This window comes from Columba livia, chromosome 7, assembly GCF_036013475.1.
Source record: "Columba livia isolate bColLiv1 breed racing homer chromosome 7, bColLiv1.pat.W.v2, whole genome shotgun sequence".
Lineage (NCBI taxonomy): Eukaryota > Metazoa > Chordata > Aves > Columbiformes > Columbidae > Columba > Columba livia.
In genome coordinates this window covers 588,944-611,564 of record NC_088608.1, presented here as the reverse complement: position 1 = coordinate 611,564, position 22,621 = coordinate 588,944, and the positions used below count along the sequence as shown (strand labels likewise).

Below are 22,621 nucleotides of genomic sequence, written 5' to 3'. Positions count from 1 at the left end.
ATCCTATGGTGTGAACATAGTTACACAAGTCAGATAGAAAACAAGAGGATAAAGTTTAAATCAAATGGTATGATAATTAGCAAACTGATTATTTATTTTCCTGCGCTATGGATGCCTCTGCCCACTGTCGAAACAAAGATGTTAAATGTTCACAGTGTATTATGAAATCATATACAAAAAGGAAAAAAAGCAGTGACCTCATGTTGTGTGGACAGACATTGGGGGAACCAAAAAAGAAAACCACGAACCAGAGTGAACGCTCGGCTCATTAAGTAATTCCCCACCTCAGTTTATAAGTGCATCATGGATTCAAACTCATCGATACGCTGTTTGGTGTTTCCTTTTCTAATCCTGCGGTAGGAGATTGTGTTGTATCTGGAATAGCTGTGTCTGGAGATGTCGTTTTTCTTCCCCGGGCTGGGCTGCTCGCCGGGTGTCTCGGCCGGGGCGGCGCAGCCGGGGCTGCTGGGGGTTGATGGCTCCTTGCTGCCGTCGTGCTGCTCTAGGCAGGACGCTTCGCCGTTCTCCTTCTTGATTTCGATCACCTGAACTTCATCCTCTTCCATGTCCTCCTCATCCACCTCCTCCTCGTCCTCCTCCTCCTCAGCTGCATTCCCTCTCCCATCGGCACTGGCTCCGAGGGTCCCCGTGGTGTCCCCGCTGGGGCTGGCCACTGTCCCCAGCTCCGGCTCCTCGCTGTCCGCAGGTGTCCCTGCACTGCCCGGCCCTGCAGCAACACAGAGGGAGTGGGGTGAGGACGTTCAGCGTCACTTCAGTGCTCCTGTTGCCCCTGCTCTTGGGGTAGCATCGCTCTGGTGACTGAGCAGCTCCTGCCACCCGAGCACCCGTCCCGCAGAGCCTGCCTGGTGCGGAGCATCCCAGCTTGAACCCTGGCACCGGGGTGCCTGCACGTGCTTCAGAAGGGCTTCGCACAGGCTCAAACTCACTGCTTACAGCTACCTGCCCCTGCATGTTTTGCTGCCCATCTCTTTCATACCGCCTTTCCCAGGGACCCTTCCCTGCTCCCCGGTGTTAAAGAGACCAGTGATGAAGATACCAGCAGCCAAGCCCTGAGGAGGGAGGAGCAGCACAGCACCCCGTGTGCTCCAGGACTAAGGCACTGCAGCATCTCCACATCCCAGGACTGGGGATGCTGCAGCATCCCCTGTGCTCCAGAACCAAGGCACTGCAGCATCCCCTGTGCTCCAGGAACAGGGACACTGCAGCACCTCCACATCCCAGGACCAGGGACGCTGCAGCATCCCCTGTGCCCCAGGACCAAGGCACTGTCCCTCCCTGCATGCAGCCCATCCACCCCTGCCCTCTCGGGTCCCCCGCTGGCCAGTGTCCCTCTGCAGTGTCCCTGCTGTGCCACCTTCCCAAACAGCTTCCCCAGCTCCCCAGTTACCGCCCTGGGCAGGCACTGGACTCCACGACCCCCCTGCCCACAGGGCAGCCCCGCTGTGGGACCGGGGTCCCGTGTCCCCGCAGGTGCTCGGTACCGACTGCCCGGACGCGTCCCCCTTGCGCGGTGGCCCAGCAGGCTGACATGGCTGACTCCCATTCATCCTGTTTGGCACGGCTCTGCCCTAAACCATGCTTTCCTGCCGCAACAAATGGTCTATTCAACATTTCGCCTGTGGGGTCCCAAGTATTAATTAGACTAAATTGGTTAGGTACTAAAAAGCTGCCTGCAATTTAGAGATAAAGTGCTTGTGGCTGGGGGGCAGGGGAGTGCAGGGCAACTGCGAGAGTGTTTAATAGGTTTTATTGTGCTCTCATAAAGCAACACCACTGGAATATGGATGTCAGCTCCGAGTAGGAAAGCCTCCATCACGATCTGCCTCCTCACAACCTCTGCAGCTCTAGGGAATATTATTTTGCCCATGACAAATGTTCATAGAGTTTTTCCTTTTCATAATAAAAGTGAAGTTTCTGTGTACAAGGCATGGTCCGTACATCTTTTAGAGCTAAATACAATGACACTGGCTTTGCCAGCACCGCAACAGCTACTCCGTGTTGTTAATCTACTCTTCTCTGAGGACAGGTTGCATATTTATGTGGCAGCTGACATACAGAAAACACTGACAATGCAGCCTGGTGGGTGACACGAGGGACCCAGCATGGCCGGTGCCAGGATGGGCAGAACCTGGTCTTTACTATTTTCACCCAGACACAAGTGGAGAGCCCCCGGTACAGAGGTTCAGGTCAGTAGGCAATTTTCTGGGTACCGGGGCATCCGGTACTTGGTGAATCAGGCAGAAAATGAGTTTGGGTTTGGAGGCAACACATTTTTGAGTTACAGAAGTCATCCTCCTGCATGGAGCGGAAGATAAAGCATCTCCCAGCCTCAGGGGCTGCTGGGGACCCGAGACCCTGCTGGGCTCCCACCCCCCAATCCTGGTGACGTGCACAAACCCCGGGCAGACACTCCGGCTGTGTTGGCTAAGGTGCAGCAGCTCTGCTGATGAGACATGAGTCACCGCTCCCCAGAACATAAGGGCCTGACCAAATCCGACAAAACACAATAACCACCTGTGTGTCGCTGCCTCTGAAGGCTGCTTGTTGCTGTGCTTCAGGAGAACCCCACGTTTCTCATTACCTTCCTGTGACTCCTGGCCACTGGTCCCCGAGTCCTGGACAGCAGCTGGTCCCTGCTGCAGCGGCCCATCGGCTGCCTCTTGCTTCTCTTTAGCAAATACAAAGCACAAGAAGTGGACAATGAGTGGTTAGTGACGATAATTAGGTTTTAACAGTTGCGGATAGGCAGCAGAGTTCCAGAGCAGATTTGAAAACTGCTTGTTTCTTGTCACACACTTCTCATCGCATCCTGTGTACTGCTAGATCTGATTTGTCCCTGAACTCTGAACTGCTCTAAGTCATTGTTACAACTACCATAGCTCAGGACTTCTGACTGATGCACATAGTACATCCGTTATTCATAAGGCTATACATAAAATAGAGCCTTCCTTTCCAAACACTTAAAAGCAGCCTTGTACTTTACCTTCGCTTTGCTTCTCTCCATCAAAATCCCTGGGAATTATGTCCTGTGCCAATGAATTTCTATTTTCCTCCCAATTTTCTTTCGCAGGTGAAGCATCAGGGCTGGTTTCTGCATTGGCGTAAGGAACCGTCCGGACAGATTTTGCTATTTCGTCGGTGGCACTGATGACCTGGAGCGGGCCCTTCTCCGGTGACACGCTGCCGTTGCACTCGGGCACCGGGGATGCTGCTGGCACTTCTGTCATGCCGAGGGCTGGGCCGTGTCCCCACCGGGGACACTCCTGCACCCGGAGCGGGAGCTGCTCCTCACCCGCCTCTCTTCCCGGGCTTTGGTTCCCCTCTCCAAGGGCCAACGCGCGCGTCCCCGTCTGCGGGCACCGCGGCACAGCAGGGACCGCGGTGGCACCACCGATGTCCCCGGCGCTTGCCAGGGGCTCTGGCCACGGGGTGACCCAATCAGCACCTCGCTTGTTGCTGAGGCTCGTCCCGTTGCATAATTAAATGCAGCATTTTAATTTACATAAACAAACAATCTGAAGCAAGGAAGCTTTTGTGCTGGCCTGGAGAGCGGGTCTGTCAGCATGTCAGCCCCGCGGTAATAAGCAGAGATTTTGTGCTCCTGGCACAATGGCTCTTTGTGTCCCTGCCTGGTCACAGGGATGGCGATTGTTTCCACTTCTAATCCCTGGGGGGTGACCACCTTCCCGCACTGCTGCCACCTGACGCGATTAACATTCCCCATCGGGCTGGTATGCCATAAACCTCGCCAACAAACCTCGCTGTGCCGCGGCGGACAGCGCACGCCTCTTGTCCTGGTGAGGGGACACAGGAGCCGGCTGGCAGGGACGTCCCCGCACATGGCACAGCACCGCTTCACAGCCCGACCACGCACGTCCCACGGGCAGCGATGTCCCACCAGATGTGCAGCATCTGCAGTGACCTGCTAACGAACCGCATCTGGACGCCTCAGCCCCCAGGGAGCAGAACTAGAAGATGAAAACCAAAAGCACAAGCCAAAGCGACGTTTTGTGACGAGATGTGGACCAAGGTGGCAGGTCCCTGAGGCCAAGCCGACCAGGTGACAGGTCACCTGCTGACCCCCAGCCGGACCCCCAGCGCTTCCCATGCCCACAGCACAACCCCCTTGGCAGAAGCAGCTTCTGGCCAGGGCGGTGGGAGTTCTCGGTAAAGGAACATCCCGGGGGCGAGGGGTGAGATTCACACTTGGACCAGCAACGACCAGTCGCTCCTAAAGCTGGCGGGAGCAGCGGGGACAGGTTTGCAGAGGGAGCAGCAGCCTGGCCCCCGCAGCACGCGGCATTCCTCCTCTGACCGCAGCTGAACTCGGCTCAGCCCTGGCGCCAAAGCCAGGTTTATGTAAGAGTGAAATCTCCTGCTGTGAATGACTTTTTGTGTTCGTACAATACGACATTTTCGACATCTTTGGGCTTTAGGATTTGGAAATACTCTTGTTGAGTTCAGTCCTTGATTAGAAATGGAGCCAGCACCTTTGCACTGACTTTGTTCATCTGTGAATTTGCATCTTTAAATCAACAATTTTTCATTGTTATGAAAATTAGTTTAGTATAATTGATATATAAAATCAACCCTTTGATGGAAAAATTCACCCCCCCAAAATAATGGTTGATGAGGTTTGAAAGTGAGCTGACAAGTCACAGCGGTGAGAGGGTGGGTGTCCGCAGACACAGGGACACGGCGGGATGTCCCACACGGGCCAGCGCGCTCATCACTGACCCGGCGGTGGCTGCAAGGGCATGGCAGGGACGTGGCCATCACATGGGGACGAGGGGCCACGGCCCCCGGTACGGACACTGCACCCCTGGCACAAATCCTGCCGGGGCTGGAGTGCGGGGCAAACTCCTGGCCAGGCTTCAATCTGAAATAACCCCAAGCTGAAAACACGGCTCTGCGCTTGACAAGCGGGAGACCTGGTGAGCGGGGAGCCATGTCGGCTCCCACGGGGACAGGGACAGGGACGGGGACAGGGATGGGGACAGGTCCTGTCCCCATCTCCCCAGGAGCCTGCCTGCCTGACTTCTTGGTTGCAAAAAGGTATTGAAACACTTTCAGGTATTTCCTGGTGCCATTTATTGACTACACAACTAATTCTCAACAATTCACACTTCCCCAAATGAGCACCTTGTGGTCAAAGCACGATTTGCATTAATCTATTATAAATCATTTCCCGTTTGACCTTTAATGCAAGAAGTTTCCATTCAAGCTTTTTCCTTTGCTAAAATTTCAGAAACAGCACCTGGGATTTCAGAGGCATTGGGACACAACAGGGATTTGAAAGTCGATGAAGTACATCATGAGAGCCACAGCAATTTAAATTCAGTACAGAAAGAGGAAGATGCCGCCGTGGCAGGGAGCTTGCAGTGAGTCTGCAGGGAGTTTGCAGTGAGTCTGCAGGGAGTTTGCAGTGAGTCTGCAGGCTCCTCTGTCATCACCTCTCTGCTCCCCAGTTTCTGCCCCAGTCGCAGGTTCCCAGGAGCAGGTCCTGCACACCCCTGGCTGCCCCAGGGGACACGCACAGTCGCTGGTCACTGCACCACACACAGTCACCGCACCACGCACAGTCACTGGTCACCGCACCACGCAGTCGCTGGTCACTGCACCACACACAGTCACCGCACCACGCACAGTCACTGGTCACAGCACCACACACAGTCACCATACCACGCACAGTCACTGGTCACTGCACCACGCACAGTCACCGCACCATGCGTGGTCACCGCAGCTGCTCTGGAGCAGCACGCACGTCACCACGGCAGACACCGTGGCACTCAAAAGCCAGGGCAGGGTGACAGGCACAGTGACCCTGGAGACAAACACTGCCACAGCTGCACACAACCGGGGTGGGGGGAATTACACTTCACTGGAACACCCAGAGAAAACTTCTGTGGACCATACCAACAACCTACAAGCAAGCACTTCCATTTTGTCAGCAAGATAAGTAGCTTACGTTCATGAAAAACCACACCTTGGGATTCTTCTTCTACAGAATATTTCAGAATTTCAGCTTTTCACCCAGCAGAGGAATGAAAGGAAAGGTGGGAACGCCTGAGTCCCCGGCAGAGCTGTCCCCAGGGCCGGGACGCTGCTGTCCCCGTGGTGCTGCTGTCCCCGTGGTGCTGCTGCCCGGGGAGCCTGGGTCCGGGGGCAGCTGCAGGAGAGCAGTTGCTTTCCTCTGAAAAACAGGGATACGGGCGGGAGCGGGGCAGCCAGGGCACGCCAGTTACACACCACGGGCACACGCCTGTCACCGTCCCCATGGTGACTGTAGCCTGGCCGCTGCTGGGATGCTGCAGCCCCAGCTCGACCTCGGAGCAGGCAGAGCTCACAGCGGACTTGGAAAGAGGCAGAAGTGGCTGCGGGTTCCTCCCACCACAGGCAGCTATTTATAAACAGAGCTGGGCAAAACCACTGCGCAGGACTAGGAAAACATGGCATTTGCACAGCCCGGAGGTGGTCTGCTTTCTGCCTCTACGCTTTTAAAAACAGAACAGCAGCAGCCTGTACTGAAAGAGCCAGAGCGCAGGAGCAATTTGGGCAGCACAGCTTCCCAGAGCAGAGCAGCACCAGGACAGACACCTGCTCTGCCCGACACCACCCACGCGAAGATCCTGTCCCCACCGTCCGCGGGTGCAGGGGACATTGCCAATGGCAGCAACGCGGCATCGCCATCCACTGCAGGTGCCATCGTCTCCACTGCCAGCAGCACCGCCACCCACTACCACCAGCATTGCCACCCACTGCCACCGGCATCACCACCCACTGCCAGCAGCATCGCCACCCACTGCCACCGGCACCGCCTCCACTGCCAGTGCCATCGCCTTCACTGCCAGCAGCATCACCACCCGCTACCAGCAGTGAGTTCGTGAGGCCTCAGTGTGGGGGCCACTTGGATGGGCTTTTTCTGGGTTTCGCTGACTTGGTCTCACTGCGACAGTGATTTCTGTGAGTGACCGGGTGCCTATGGAGAGTTTTCTTTACGTTTGCTGACCTGTGTGTGGCACAACCACAGTTCCAGGCAGACAGCAGGAGGTGCTGGGAGCACCGAAACGAACCCTTGGCTTTATCTGCCATGACTCGTGCTCCCCTCTCGCCTCGTGGTGCCAGAGCACACTCAGCCACCTACCATGTCTAAGTTTCACAACCTTCTTTTCAGTGCTACGAAAGTCAGATGCAACCAGCTGCTACACCTGAAAACTTGTAAAACAGCCACACGAGAAACGAAATGTCAGGTCCAAAAGCAGAAACCAGCAGGGCAGAACCGCATGCACGAAGGCAGAAACGCCGCCATCCCTGAAAAGCGGTGGCTGAAGGGATCGCCACCTGCTCCAAGCACAACCGAAACGGAGCAAACCCCAGGACGTGCAGAAACGGGTCAGCCAGGGAAGCACAGAGACCCTCACGTCTCCCAGCACCTCTGGGGCTGCACCTTTAACCTGCTCAGGAGGGTTTGTGCAGGGCACTACAGCCTTGAGGCCAGAATGACCTTCCACTGGATTCGAAATGTTTCCAGCAGAAGCCACGACCTGTTTCATAGTTTTATGGGTAAAAAAAATAGGCCTAGAAAGCCCAGCAAAAAAACCCCTGAGAGATTGCAAAAGTCATGGAAAAAAGGGCAAGGCTGGGTAGAGGCCTGAGAGCCAGCACCAACGGGGTGAATAGCTCTGGGGGAGCAGAGGGGCACGTAAAAGAGCTTTCTGGCTGGTTTTGCTGTGTGAGATGTTCAGTTTGCCTGGGAGCTCCTTCCACCCGATCTCGACGCTTCGCTGCAGCGCCTGTCACCCACATCCTGTTTTTGATCGGGGCCGCGAACACATCATGTTGTGTTGTAGCAACCAAAGCATTCTCTATCCGCTGCGGGAAGAGCACCATTTGTTCGGTCTTTCTTAAAGCCTTTCTCAGGCTTACTGGATGTCCAGACTCCTTCAGCCTGTCCACACTAAAAGCAAGCACCTTTCCCCCAAGGTATGTCAAATTAACCTTCCATACCAAAAGAAATCACTTCTTCGGACCATAAAGCTGCACTGATTTCCACGAGAAACACAGTGTTAGTGGAACTCTTTATACAGTGTTCTAAATCTTGTTCTTTCCTCTCAAAACAAGGCGGAGGATGTAGGTTGTGACCAGCCCTGCCCTGGCGCTCTCTAAAGCAGCCACAGCACAGGCAGAAGGCGACTTTGGTTCAGCTCTGTGCAGGTATCTGACCAAAGCTCGCCGCAGGGCCAGGGCTGAACCGCGGGCAGGACGAACCGCGGGTGTTCGCTTCAGCAGCACAGACACAACATCATCCCCACACGTGAAGCCTCGCGAGCTGCTCTCCCGGATCACCGTATGACCTTCAACTTCATCCTTTTAAGGAAAATTACAGATGCCAGTACAGATTCTGCTGCCTTAGCAATGTTCATTAATTAGAGAAGTTTTGGGAAGGGGTTGTTTTAATTTGGGGCTCATCTCAGAGTGAAGCTGTCTGGTTTAGCCTGAGGTTTCCGAAAGGACCAGGAAATGCTGCCGCAGCAAGACCTGAACGGTAAACAGCCGCACGGCCTGCCTGGTCAAAACACGAATGACTCACACCAGGTATTTAAATCACATTTAAAATTCTTCCAATTGCATTTGAACAACACAATTAGGTTGCTTGGGCTGGAGGAACAGCCCATTTCCATGTTGTCTGAGAGGGAAGTGAAACATCTCTTTTTCTTCATCTATGCCCATATTTACTGAATCACACCAGATAAGCTATGGGGTTAACCACACTGCCAAGGGCTCTGCTCCCGGAGATGCTCCAGCTGAACCCCCCAGGTCCCTCAGCCGCTCCGTCACACTTGTGCTCCAGCCCCTCACCAGCTCCGTTCCCTTCTCTCCACTCATTCCAGCACACCAATGTTCCTGCCCGGGGTCTCCTCTGTCATACGTTCTGGGCTCTGTCCTCTTCCTAATGGGACTCTGTCACTGGTTTTAGTAGAAGCACTTGGTTTATTAAAGACCTTTGGAAGACCATGGCTTCGGTAACAGGAAATAAATAGCTATCAATTTTGCATTCAATTAAAAACTGTTATTAACATCTAAGTATGCTGAGGAAGTTCTGCACAGGTTCCTCACGTTTCAGGGTTAGTCATTTCTCACGTTAATGAAGAGGTCCACAGTGTGCTCAGATTGAAAACTAGAATGATTAACAGCCCCAGAGGTTTGTCGGTGCGGCGGTGCTGCTGGCGGGAGGGCTGCCCCACAGCGCCCAGTGTCACCCTCCGTGGGGCCAGGGAGCTGCTGCCCCGTCCCGGCCCACGCAGCCGCCCACGTGTCGCCAGGGGTGACACGAGCCACGTCACACCCGACTCTCTTCCTCTTCCACCGCCCGGTGAAGGCCTGGAATGAATCTCAAAAGATGCTTTCGGACACTGGATCTCCTGCTTTTCCGTGGGAGGGTCCCGAAACTGCTGGTGCAGCTGCTTCCCTCCCAGAGCGGGGACATGGAGCCGCTGCTGGCCAGGCTGATGCTGCGGTTCCTGCGCAGGGGGGACCTGCCGCCCGCGCTGTCCCCGTCCCTGGGCAGGAAGCAGTCGTCGTCCACGCTGGACTGGCGGCTCAGGCTCTCCGCGGCCGAGTCCTCGAAGGCTCCACTCTGGGAGAAGCTGTCCTCGCTGCCCAGCGTCATGGAGCTCAGCCGGCTGCGGGAGCTGCTCTCGCTGGAGAAACGAGGCTTCCTCGGACAGAGGGGTCCCGCCGTGCCACAGCCACCCGGCCACAGCTCCTCCAGCTCTGGTGTGCCCAGCAGAGCCGTGTCAGTCACCTCCCCTGCGAGCAGAAGCCATAGAGGACAGTTATTTACCAGCATCTTCTCAGGACCAGCAAGCAGGACAGCTGAGCCATGGTGGCAGAGGGAAATACCATGTCATGGTGGCACAGGGACACGCCATGCCACGGTGGCACAGGGAAACATCATGTTGTGCTGGCACAGGGACACGCCATGCCGTGCTGGCACAGGGACACGTCATGTTGTGCTGGCACAGGGACATGCCACGCTGTGGCGGCACAGGGACACATCATGCAGTGGTGGCACAGGGACATGCCATGCCGTGGTGGCACAGGGACACACCGTGCCCAGCATCTCAGTACAGGGAGCAGCCCCGCATCCTGCTGGGCAGCTGGTCGCGGCTCTGGGTGCTCTCTAATGCCCTGCCTCCCCACACATGCAGAGTCAAAGCTGCTTCCTGGCCACCCATAGGAAAACAAACATGCAAACAAAACTCTGCCCTGTTAAAATAAGAATGGAAAGAACTTTGCAACCCACATCAACTCCTTTCCTAGAACTCATGCAAAACCCATCTCAGGGCCAGCCCCGTGCCTTCCTTAATGGGGGAAAATGAAAGCAAACGAGAATCAGATTAAAGAATTGCTTTTTCCTGATCAGAGCGCGTTTGGGCAGAAGGACTCGGCAGCGCTGCGGTTCCCCCCGGAAAGGCGGACGTACCGTGCAGCAAGCGCTGCTCCTGCACCAGCAGCGAGCGCAGCTCCACCCACTTCTGCTGCAGCGTTTGCTGTGGGGAGAAACACACTGTCACCGACACGTTCCCAGAAGCACTGAACACTTGTGAAGGAAACAGCGTATTCAGAAAGTACAGTTCACCGCAGGAAGCACCCGTCTGTCTCTCCTTTTGCTGAGACCATTTTCCCAGAGTTAGCAAAGTCCGCCAGCAAGCACATCCCTACTCGCGTCCCGGATGCTGTGGCTGAGGTACTGCGCACATCGGCTTTGAAAAGCAGAAGCCTGGAATCTGGGGAGCGTGCTGCTTGCCATCAGACTTATAACCACCCCCGGCCCCCAGTAGGGAGCCTTAAACCACCCGCGGCCCCCAGTAAAACCTCACAGCCTCCGAGTGCTGCCTGCCAGCCAACTGCTAGCAGCGTTTTCCTTTCCCTCTGTTTCCCGTCAGCTTTTGGTGTAAAAATAAACTATTGCATAGTTGATTAAAAATAAACCAAACCAAACCAAACCAGAACAACAAAGCCCAACGACAGCCCAAGCGGTGAGCGCTGCCTGGAGACAGTGACAGCGGGCGCTTCCCCAGTGACCTGCCTGGGCCCCGCACACCTCAGGCACGTGGCACAGCACACATTGCTAAACCCAGACTGACCAGGCCAAGCTTGCGTGGGCAATCCTGCTGTTGCATTCACAGTTTTTCCCTTTTCCACATTTTGGAAAAACCACTCACAAAATGAAGCCCACGGCCGCTTTTAAGGACAGTTACTCCAGAGGCGTTTGCTCCTGTAGTCTCTACACAGTACCCAATAAAGCAGTTTCTAGAAGATCATGATTCAACCAAAGCTAGGAAATTGTACTCAAGAGATGCTGAGGAGTTGCCCAGAGATTTTCTTTTATCTTATCTTCATCTGGACCCAACCAAACCAGCAACAACTTCCTAGTCCTGGTTTCTCCCATCTCATTAAGCCCGACAGCGGCAAGGCTGCCGGGGGCCGGCTCCCCGCGCGGCCCGTCTCGCCGTGGCCGCAGAGGTTTGCGGTGGTGGAGCCCGCCCTGCCTGGGCACCGGCGCTACGAGCAGAATGAGGCTCTTTCCGCCGCAGCCGCCCTGGCATGAGAGCGCAGGGCCGGGCGCACACCCGCGCTTTACCCGGTAACGGCACTTGTCACAGGGGTTCAGCACTTCTGGGAAACAGCTCTTAGCTAAAAACTCCCCTTGTGAAACACATTTCACAGCAGATTTTGAGATTTTTGCTTTATAATTACCCTGGGAAGGAGGGGGAGAAGCTGTGGGTGGCCCATTTCTGACAACTTTACCAGTTATTTCACAGAGATTTGTAAGGGACCAGACTGAAGGAGCTGCCATGGAGCACTGAGGGTGGCCGGGGTGGCAGCACCTGCTGCTGCCTTCCCATCGACACGGCGATGAACCTCTGGCTCTGGCTCCTCTCTCGCTGTCTGGAAGAGCCGGGAGGTCTCAGCGAAGTGCAGGTGACCAGGACATCGCCGTACAGCCCAGCACTGACCCCGCACCCCAGCGCGGTGGACGTGGGACACTCCATCCTTTCCTCACCCTCCAGCCCCCACGACTGATGTTTAAATCACCCACATCATGGATGTCATGCAGCAAATTACAATGCGCTGTGCAAACCACAGCAAATCAACATTGTTTTAAGCATGCAATGTACTAAACATGAAACTGCCCCCGTGGCAGGACTTCTGTTTTATAGGCAATGGCACATATGGCAAACCCCGTTCTGCTGCTCAGCTCTGGCAAGCCAAACCCGCTCAGCATGAGGTTTACTTTAGCCAGGTTAATTTTAATGCACTTTTTAAAGTGCCATGCTCCTGTGCGGAGGGTTTTGGCACACGGTCAGTGGAGTCCCAGCTTCGGAAAGCCCTGGCGCTTGCAGTGCCGGCGGTTCTGCGGCTGCAGCAGGGCGAGCAGGGGCACATGGGGCACCAGCTCCCCAAAACCTGCTCCCAGACGCTGCCATGGGAGGGCTGGGCACCTGCAGCTCTGTAAGCGGGAGGTGCTGCCAGCTCACCAGCCCTCAGCAGCCTGAGCTCCGCTCGGGAAAGCCCGCCTGCTCCCCCTGCTAAATACAGAGTGCATTAAACGCGCTGCTGCGTGGTGCGGGGGAGATGGCCCACCGGCTGGGCACAGCTGAGACACAAAGATGCAAATACTTTGAGAGATACAGAAATTATTGGGGGGAAAATTACGAAAATCATACAGAAAATATTACAGGGAGCACAGCTGGGGGTGCTGGTGGCAGGGGACACCTGTGTGCCTGTCCCCAGCCAGGACAGCCAGCCCCGGGGACACCCACCTGCCCCTTCAGCAATGAATCCACAGCAGACCTCTGCGTTCGGAAAAGGATTAACCAATTAATTACCTTCAGTAACTGCAGCTTGGTCTCCAGTTCCATTTTCCGCAGGAACATGGCCCCGTTGACAGTCTCTAACCTGCACAGAACAGGCACTGTTGGCACCAAAGCAAAGAGCAGCACCAAGCGCTGCCAGTGGTGCTGCCGCGGTGGGCTGTGGTCCTGACAGACCCCCACCGCACTGCACCACATTGCACAGCACCACACTGCACTGCACCGCATCATTGCACCGCACCACATGGTGCCCAGGGAGCAGCCACTGGCACTTCCTTGGCTTCCCACAGGAGAGACTATCAAGCTAAAATCCATTCGAGGGAGGGATGCCTACCTTAAATAGTTCCCTGAAGACTTTATCAAGTTGACTATTTGCCTGTGACTAAAACCACCAGTGTTCACGCCGTTGATGCTGGCGAGGATGTCGCCTGTTGGAGATACACAGAGGCGAAAATGAGCATCCCCAGCACACACACACCTTCCACATGCTCTGCAATAAAACTAACCCAGAGAAAAACAAAATAAGGCCACCCACAGCAGGAAAATACTTGAATAGTTACCAATTTGAAGGCCAGAAAGATGGGCAGGACTTTCTTCTTGAATTCTGCAGACACAAGTGCATACCTCCAGGGAGTAATCATTCTGGTGTGGAAACCGGATAGTCTGTAAATACCAAAGTGACAGTGTCACTGACACTGAACTCAAGAAAACAATTTGAAAATTCATAGTCTTTTTACATAGTTTTTGAATAAGAAGGCTGTGATGAGCACAGTATGTTATCATGCAAGTGAGAAAACCAAAATGTTCTAACCTAACAATTAGAAATTGCATTCTTATAATAGAGAATAGACACCTGACAGGTGCCTGTCTGTTGTTTCCACACACACACACAACGTTCTGAGCCACTTCAGTGAAGAACGCCCGTCAGCGTGGCTGTGGACTGCTCGCTGCAGGACATGCCGTGTCCCCAGCCACGGGTGGGACTCGGCCTCTCCGAGGGACCAGCTCTGCTCAGGGCGAACGCTGCATGGAGTCAGAGCCGTTCCCAATGAGAACCGAAAAGCAAGAAGAGTTGCACCTACTTCTGCTCTTTCACTCTCTTAAAGTCATTCTCCACACAGGACCTGCACCCCCTAAGAAGTGCTTTGTAATCTTGTTTTATACGCTCAAACATACATTAAGTAATTCTGAGTATAAATCTATCATGTGATTATCAGTGCTGACGTGTTTAGAAAACTGCAAAAGTAGGTGATCTGACCCGAGCAGAACTTGCAATGACAGGAAACGTCTTCTCAGTTACATGCAAATATCAATATCTGGCCACATTTTCCTACCCAAACTTAAAACTGAAGCTGCAGTTCCTGAAAACCTCTGACAGGCAGATCTGGCCCAGATATCAGGAGCCGTGTTAGATTCACCCATTTCTCAGTCAGCATGGAGCAAGTAGGGGTAAGTCTGGGGTGAATTCAGAGCTTATCTGACCAAATCACTTCAGTGCCGTGATTTCAACCCTAGACCAACAGTAAAACTCTGGGGTAAATGAGGAGCACCAGGTGAAACAGGAGGGTCTTGGAGGACCGGCCACTGCGGTCACACTGGCCTTTTTTGATGTGTTTTGGAGCGGCCAGTCTCACCTGCCAACCCAAAAGACTGGGCCAGCTTGAATGGCACGAGCTGGACAAGCAGGATGGGGTCTGTCAGGCCTAACAGAAGCCTCCTGGCCAGAGGGGTGTCCACGTCCCCCCCAGAGCCGTGGGGAGAGGTGGCCACGTCCAGGCACTTCTGACCAGGAGGGTGGACTGGCCTCTGCTGCACCCCCTGCTCCTCACAGGCTGCGGAGGGGGCTGCGGTTCTGGAGGGGACACCTGGATTTGAGGAGGGGACAGACACTACCGAAGCGGCCTGCTGGGAGCCATACGGTGTCCATCCCGCCCCAGGCCCCGGTCCGTGCGTGGGAAGCCGGAGAAGCTCTGGCGTTCGGCCATCGCTGCAGTTCTCATGAGCTCCCTGCAGATGGTAGACCTGCCGCTTCACATCAGCTCGCTCTGCTTTGCCTCAATTTAACTCGTAGTAACGAAATTACAGCTTCTAAATAACAGTTTATCCTAACTATTGGGCAGATGCTGCCTTTTCATAGCCCAGACCTTCTAGTGAAGTGCTCACACTCAATGCACGTGCAGGAAGAAAATATGCCAAGAACAATTATTTTTAATCAGAACGTCACATATAACAAAAATCTGCCCTGACAATTTATACAAAAGCCCAATAATTGACTCCATTATCCTCCCTCCTGAAAGCTCTGCACTGTTCGCAGCGGAACGCTTACCCGCTCATTAGTCACACAACAACATTTGAAAACGTTAAGCTCTTCCTACTACCCGAATTCCACTGAACACACTGTTTTCCCTTGGTGCGCAGGTACCAGCAAGCGCTCTGGCGATGCCCTGCGCCGCAGCCAAGGACACGGGCCGGGGGGTCGCGGAACAGGCAGAGCCTGCGCTGCGGCCACCGCCGCTGTCCCCAAAACGACAGCCCTTTGGCCCCACCATTACTTCTCATTTGTAACCAGGACTTCAGCAGCCCTACTGATCTAAGAGTTGCCTTTCCCACAAAAATCCAGAGCAAAAACCTCCCAGTAGTAGTAATAATCCAGATAAGATTCTGGTTCTCCTGTTTCATGATTTACTGACTTCTACACCAAGAGAATTTCTTCCCATATAATCTAGCCACCAAAAGGTCATGCTTAGCAGTTATTTATTAAAAAACATACCAACACTGCACATCTGCTTCAAAAATACATGTCTTTAGATATGTTAAACGACGTAGTAAAATGCCAGTATAAGGTATTTTTTGAGAGAGGGTTTTTTAATCTTTCTTTTTATACGAAAATATTCTTATATACCATTCTCCCAAAAATACTCACTTACGGCATTGCCTCTGCCTCCTGTTTGGATTTGGTGGAGATTTGTCCTACCTTCAATGCCCTGACTTGTGAGAAGGCCAGAAATTCTCATCTGTGACCTTTGCCACAAAAAAACCCCTTGGAAACGCATCTTATTTCTGTGTGATTCCTGTAAGCCCTTCAGATCCCACGAGGAACTGACAGATACCTTTCTCTGCTCTGGGTTGCATTAAACTAATTTTGAGGCTGTGGCACTTAAGAGTTTGCACCATATTTTATTAATATTTCTAAATGAATCTACTCATCATTAAAGTCTTACCTGGATTTCAAAACCGAACGCCTCTTTATCCTCTTTCAGTATGGCAACGAGGTGTCTGCGAGAAGAACGGGGTTTGTGTGAACAGCGGGTTCCGCGCTGCCCGCGCTCCGTGTTTCTAACCCAACGATGGAGCCCCGTCACTGTCCCCTCCGTGCCCGCGGGTGCCAGCACATTGCAGTGTGCTGCTTTCTCTCTTCCCACCCCAGCTAAATGTCACGACTCCTCCTGCACGCCCCAGGTGTTGGCACCACTCTCTGCATCCACCCTCATCCCACCAGGGCTGCTAAACGGGAACATTCCCGGGGCACGCTTTTTGTGCAGAATAAGTAAATAGCAGTGATTATAGAAGAGTATCTTCATACCTTTGTGGCCTGGAGGAGTCACCTGAGGAGCTGGATCTGGCTAACGGGAGCTGCAACCAGAAATGGGGGTGACAGGGGTCAGTAGGTCCATGGCTCTTCAAGGCACACGGCTAAAAGCAGCAGTGCAGAGAAAAACATCTCCCTCGCTCAGCTGAGAGCTTAAACCTCCAAAGAAGACAACGTGCAGGCACTCGTGCTCGTGTGCCGGGACACACGGTGACGGGACACAGCACCGGGGCCTCTCTCCAACACTGGGGACTCTTCTAAATGCTAAACCGGTGAGGGCATGAGGTTCTGAAGGCCGGGGGTTGCCGTAATTCCCCTTAGTGCTGTAACTGGTACCTAGACAGTGTCCGCATCACATCTCCGCTATGCCAAGACTGCATCTTTCTTTTGCACTCTTCCCCCCAAATCTGCGGGCATTTATAAACTTGACAGCTCTGAGAAGGGCAGAAGGCACGCAGGAGGCCAGGGCACTGCAGACAGCTTTCCCTGCAGCTGCTCGTGGCGGCTGCCTGGCCGCGTCCCTGCGCCAGCCTAGCGAGACCTGAGCCCAGGGAGTTCTATGGAAAAGCCAGGACCCATGTTAAACACTGACTGTCCCCATAATAGCGACCCACACATAAGGAATTACATTATCACTAAAACCTTTGTGGAGTTTAGTCAATATAGCCAAACATCTCAGGCTTCAGCAGTGTAAAATCATGCCTTGGTGTGACACCTATAGGAACACCTGACTTTGTGAACATGGTGTACTTAGGGAGAGAACAGGGGAAGCGGGAGAGAACACACGGACAACAACGCGCAGAGCAGGTGAGATGCTATGGCAGGGACCCTGGGTACGGTCTGTGCCCACTGCCCGTGCTGTAATTCATCTCTAACAGCCACCCCACCCCAAGCCTTAAGTGCACAGATATTATGTACCAGTTTTCTGATAATACTTTCAGATTCGAATGTGTCTCGCACATTTCCTATTTAGGCTTCTTCACGCTAGACAAATGGACCAAAGCTGGAGTTGCCCAGCTGGCAATTTACAGCAAGAGCGAGGGAGAGCTTTGTGGCAATGCAGTTGCAAACAGCAGAAATGGGCACAAATGTGCTGCTCAGTTGTGGGGGAAAATCCCAGAGAAGAGCGACAGCCCAGCCAGCTCCAGCAGTTGTACAAAATACCCCAACATTTGAATGGCAAAAGCTCATGGTAGGTGCTTTCTGTCAGCATTGCAGAAGAAAGGGAGCCCAGCCAGGCCACTAGACTGAAGTAAGCACAAGTTTAAAGGAACACCCAGACAGCAAGAGCCTCTTTTGACTCGCAGCACCACTGTGAATGGAGAAGCAGCGCACCGGGCAGGACCGCGCTGTAAAAGCCCTTTGCACACCCCAGCCCCGCAGGCAGGACCCCTCTGAGCTTCCCCACTCCGTGCCGCAGGATCGCAGCGCAAGCCCAAAGCCGGGTGGCCATCCTTCCAGCACCTGAAACCAGGACCCGCAGGGAACCTGGCTCTCATCTTTCTAGCACCCGAAATCAGGACCCACGGGGAACCCGGGCTCTCATCCTTCTAGCATCCGAAATCTGGACCCGCAGGGAATCTGGGAGGTCATCTTTCTAGCATATGAGTTCAGGATCTGCAGGGAACCCGGGTGGTCATCCTTCTAGCACCAAATCAGGACCCGCAGGGAAGCCGGGCGGTCCCTGGGGAGCCTCGTCCGATGCCGCTGGCCCTGTGGCCGCAGGCAGCAAGCAGCTGTGCAGGCAGAGCGGAGCCGCCAGCCCCTGAGCGAGCCCGTACCTGCCTGCGCCCACGGGGCAGCGTCCCCACGGCGGCGGCCAGGTGCTGCATCCTGCGGCTGTCCATATGCAGAGCTGGCTCGTCCCTGGCGCCGCAGCCCGCCAGGTTGGCGTTGTGGTCCTGCTGAGCGAGCCTCTGCAGAGCCATGTCGGCGGAAGGGCTTCTACGGCGGCGTTGCCAAACGCCGTGGCATGGCTGAGGAAACTCAAACACGCCGGTCCCTGCGAGCGGTCGCAAGTCGCCGAGCGGAAAGCCAGCCACGTGACTGTGGTTTAGGTGCACGTTACGTAAATCTCTCCTAGCAGATCACCAGGGCGCTCGGTATGTGTTGTGCTCATGTGAGAGTTAAGAATTAGGCTTGGTAATTAAAGAAAAGAAATCTGCTTAATTTTTCCATTCCTGCACACAATTCTCACTGAACAGCTTCTTCTCTCCGCAATGTTGTCCTCAAAGCACTACTTGCTTCAGCCTGAATTCAACTTGTTGACTCTCCCACTTGCTCGGCATCCCTTGCATTGCTCAAAGATGGGAAGATAAAGTTTCCTTTGCATGACGGCGTTGGTGTGACTGAGCGGGCACAGAGAGGGCAGCAGGCAGGGCTGGCAGCTGGAGCAGGAGCCAGGGCAGAGCGACGTCCCCGCAGAGCGCTGTGTTTTGGCAGGGAGCAGTGACCCACCCAGCAAAGCCGGCTGGGGACAAACAGCAAGGCAAACGCAGGGCCCCTGCGCGCTGGCTCTGCCCCTGTGAGGGGCGGTGGAGGAGGCGCGGGGGGAGCCCGGCTGCAGCTCAGAGCCCCCATCTGCAGAAAACGTAACAGCTTTCCAGTAAGGGATGGCAAAACAAGCAGAATGAGGTTTTGAAATGAGTGTCATTCAAAAAAAAAAACCCGTGTCTCCTCTTAGGCTGGAAACAAGCCCAGGTTTGGCCTGCAGAGCGCTCCAGATCGCATCACCATCTTCAGCAGAAACTCAGGGCAAGTGAAACAATGAGCGTGGTGGGATGGGCCGTTCAGCTGAAAAATATATCAAATTTAACTCCTAGCACAGGAATTTTTTGTTTGCCTTTTTTTTGCATGGCTGATTTTCATCATATTTGTGACACAGTAAGTTTCTTTTCCTCTTCGTACGTGCCCAGCCCCTGGCTGCACCAGCTCAGCGGGGAGGAGCTGCTCCCTCTCCTCCCTGTGCTGGTGACAGTGACAGCACCGGCGCAGCAGACAGGACAGCCACTGGCTGCTCCCCCGCAGCACGGGAGCCATGTCTGTGCGTCCACCCCGTCCCTCCAGGGGCTCTGCCATGACCAAGGTACAACCAGGAGAATGTATTTCACACACATGCCAATGTACCTGGATTGGTCATTCGGTGAAGATATTCCTCACTTTTTTTTTTTGATCTGGTGATGCCTCATCTTGCTATCAAGCAAAATTCCCACAGTAAAATATTCTGTAAGAATGGTAGCAAACAGGATACTACAAGCTGAGGGCACTGACCTTGCTCACAGTGTGTCTCACCTCTTCTGGGGTGCTGGTTCAGAAAAAAAAGAAAAGAAATATTTTAAAAAGCAATGTATGACGGGGAAAAGCTCTCTCCTCCTTCCTGGGAAAAGAGAGATGTACCTCAGGGTGGCATCTGCGCGCTTGCTAAAGCAGCTGAGTAATGCGGGGACTCAAAGCCGCTTCCCCTTTCACAACAGCCGCCAAGAGCCCTTGCAAAGAAACACGGTGCGTTCGGTTCCTCGGGAACCCCCTGCGGGTCCGAAACCAGCAACCCAGCTCCCTACAAGCCTGCCAAGTCCAGGCAGACACACAGGAGCCCAGCAGTGCTGCCGGACCACGTTTCTCTTGCACTCGAAACCTCTAACAGGCTGTTACTGTCAGCAGCCGAGCAGCGCGGTGCGATGAATGCACTGTCCCTCCATCCCTCCGGTGCCCAACGTGCCCACCGTGCTGACACACGCTGGGCAGGCACCTGGCCCTGGTGCCACTGATGGACACCAGCCCAGCGAGGGCGGAGGGGAAGAGAAAGGACAGGAGAAGGAGAAGGAGAAGGAGAAGGAGAAGGAGAAGGAGAAGGAGAAGGAGAAGGAGAAGGAGAAGGAGAAGGAGAAGGAGAAGGAGAAGGAGAAGGAGAAGGAGAAGGAGAAGGAGAAGGAGAAGGAGAAGGAGAAGGAGAAGGAGAAGGAGAAGGAGAAGACCCCAGGGAGCTGCTCCTTTGCTCCTCCACGGGGATCCTGGTCAACCCACCCCTCTGCCCTCCATCCCAGAGCTCCCCAACTGTACAGACACCCCAGTTCCCACCATCCCCTCCAGTTCTGCAGTTTGCAGAGGGACCCCCCGCACATCCAGACCCTGTGCCCCCTTGCAGACACCCCAGCTCCGCTCCATCCGTTTCTCCTTGCTTTATACAGCTTCTCTGACCTACACATTTCGAGTTGTTTTGAAAGGAAACCACAACTGTTGTGACATTAAGGGACTGGTTTTGCATTAAAATAACTGGATGGAGAACCACAGGCTTAGGAAGGATTTGTATGCATTTAGTGAAAAGAGAACTGGGTTCTTACATGATCTGGCTAAAAGGGCAACATGAGGATGTTCCTGTGAGTTGGTTTAATCTGAACAAACGCTCCTCGAGACTGCAACGAAATCTGCTGCGTGATTTCAAACAGTCTCCGTGTTTTTCAAACAAGGTTTTGTATTGTCATTTTCAACAAACAGACAAACCACACGAGCTGTTTGGCGCAGCGAGTCCTTTGTACTGCCCAGTTTTCCACTTGACAAGAGCTGGTAAACCATGCAGTGACTAACGGCCTGAGGCCCCAGATGAGTGCCACCCCCACACCTCTGCAGAGCTGCTCATCTGTCCCCTGGGCTCTTCTCTGCTTTCCTCATCAAAATAGCACTTCTTCAGAACACAGAAGATACAAAGCACAGGGCTGATTCTGAGGAGTCATGAACAACAAGCCTATTGCTGAGGGTTGGAAATGTCCTGAACGGCTGGATTCCTGATCTCTGCACAGCCTTCGTTTTTGTGACTTTTATATCAGATTTTCAAACCCTTGCAGAAGTATAAGATAACAATCCCGAGCGATCATTTGGTGGCTTTTACAGCCAGTAAATCCCCGCACATCTCATTTACCTTACCAAGGAAATCAGGAAGGTGTTTTACAATGAACCAAATGTGAGCAACAATCCAGAAATACACCCAATATCTGTACGGTTTGTCTTTATACAAATACACACTAAGGTCTTAGTACTACATATAAGGAAAATAAACCCCCCAACAAACAAAACAAACAAAGCCCCCAACCAACCAAGACAAACCCACAGCTCAGTTTCACCAGCGCAGCACAGAGACGTGTTCCCCCCCGCAGCACACAGCGGAGCGCACGCGTCTGATGTGAACACACAGCCAGATAACTGCCTGGTCAGAACAGACGCTTTGGGAAGTAACCTGCGCAGAAAAGCCTTCATAAACGTAATGCAAAATCCCTGCTTCTTTCAGTCTCCATTACATTTTCTTTGAGGCCAGATTGTAGTCATATGCCAGATCCTGTACTCATGCTGGTAGTAAGGGCAGCAGTGTCTGAATGTCTTAAACGCAGCCCTTAGCTGCAGTGTCCAGAGGAGGGCCCGTCCTCCAGCTGTGCGGCGGGCTCCCGAAACGATGTCCTGCCACCCCGGCTTGCAGCCACAGCAATGGCACAGTGCAATCAAACCGATACCAGAGAATCAAGAGGCAATCAAACACTTGGTGAAAGAGGAAGAAACTCTGCCTCTGTAGCACAGTAATGCTGCAGCCTATTGACTGAAGAGTGCTTATTTTTGCTATTTTCTCCTCTTTTTCTTTAGGGACTACCTACACATTTCCTGGGCTCTCATGAACTCACAATCTTCCTACGTTCCCACAGTCCATCAGGCTCAGGGAAGAATCAATCAAATATTTGAATGAAAACAAGATGCTCGGCAGGTCCCGAGCAGACCCACACTTCTCTGTGCACACACAGCCAAGCTCTTTGCACTAATTAGCGCACATGTATATCCCCTCCTTCAGTCACTTTGAAAAAACACAGAAATCTTTAAACTTAATAAAGAACTTCTGTTAGAAAACAAGGCCTTTCTGCACTGCAGGCTAAGTTACAGCCATTTCTATGAATTCAGCTCACGGCACGATAAACAGAGACAGGAAACACCAGCGACAGAGCTCGAGGGGAGTTGCATCCTTACGAATGAAAGAGCAGCGGTTCGTGTCTTGGCAAGGCGTTACATTTGCATTCGCTGTCACCCAGCAGCTCTAAATGCACAGAAAACACTGGAGACTCCCCAGAGCAGAGCCCGTGCAGACCCACCTGCC

General features: G+C 53.6%; 2 protein-coding genes across 2 annotated transcripts; both read right to left on the bottom strand.

Moving 5' to 3' along the window:
- Positions 1-54: 54 nt before the first annotated feature.
- Positions 55-3,742, bottom strand: ERMN (ermin). Its single transcript, XM_005499144.3, has 3 exons — positions 3,005-3,742; positions 2,603-2,689; positions 55-727 (listed from the first exon to the last, which is right to left on the bottom strand). Exons 1-3 carry the CDS (start codon positions 3,246-3,248, stop codon positions 291-293), a joined length of 768 nt encoding a protein of 255 aa, XP_005499201.2. The 5' UTR covers positions 3,249-3,742; the 3' UTR covers positions 55-290.
- Positions 3,743-8,992: 5,250 nt separating this feature from the next.
- On the bottom strand, positions 8,993-22,605 carry CYTIP (cytohesin 1 interacting protein). Its single transcript, XM_013369296.3, has 8 exons — positions 18,273-22,605; positions 16,486-16,535; positions 16,124-16,178; positions 13,463-13,565; positions 13,237-13,330; positions 12,918-12,987; positions 10,508-10,574; positions 8,993-9,831 (listed from the first exon to the last, which is right to left on the bottom strand). Exons 1-8 carry the CDS (start codon positions 18,417-18,419, stop codon positions 9,362-9,364), a joined length of 1,056 nt encoding a protein of 351 aa, XP_013224750.2. The 5' UTR covers positions 18,420-22,605; the 3' UTR covers positions 8,993-9,361.
- Between the last annotated feature and the right edge of the window lie 16 nt (positions 22,606-22,621).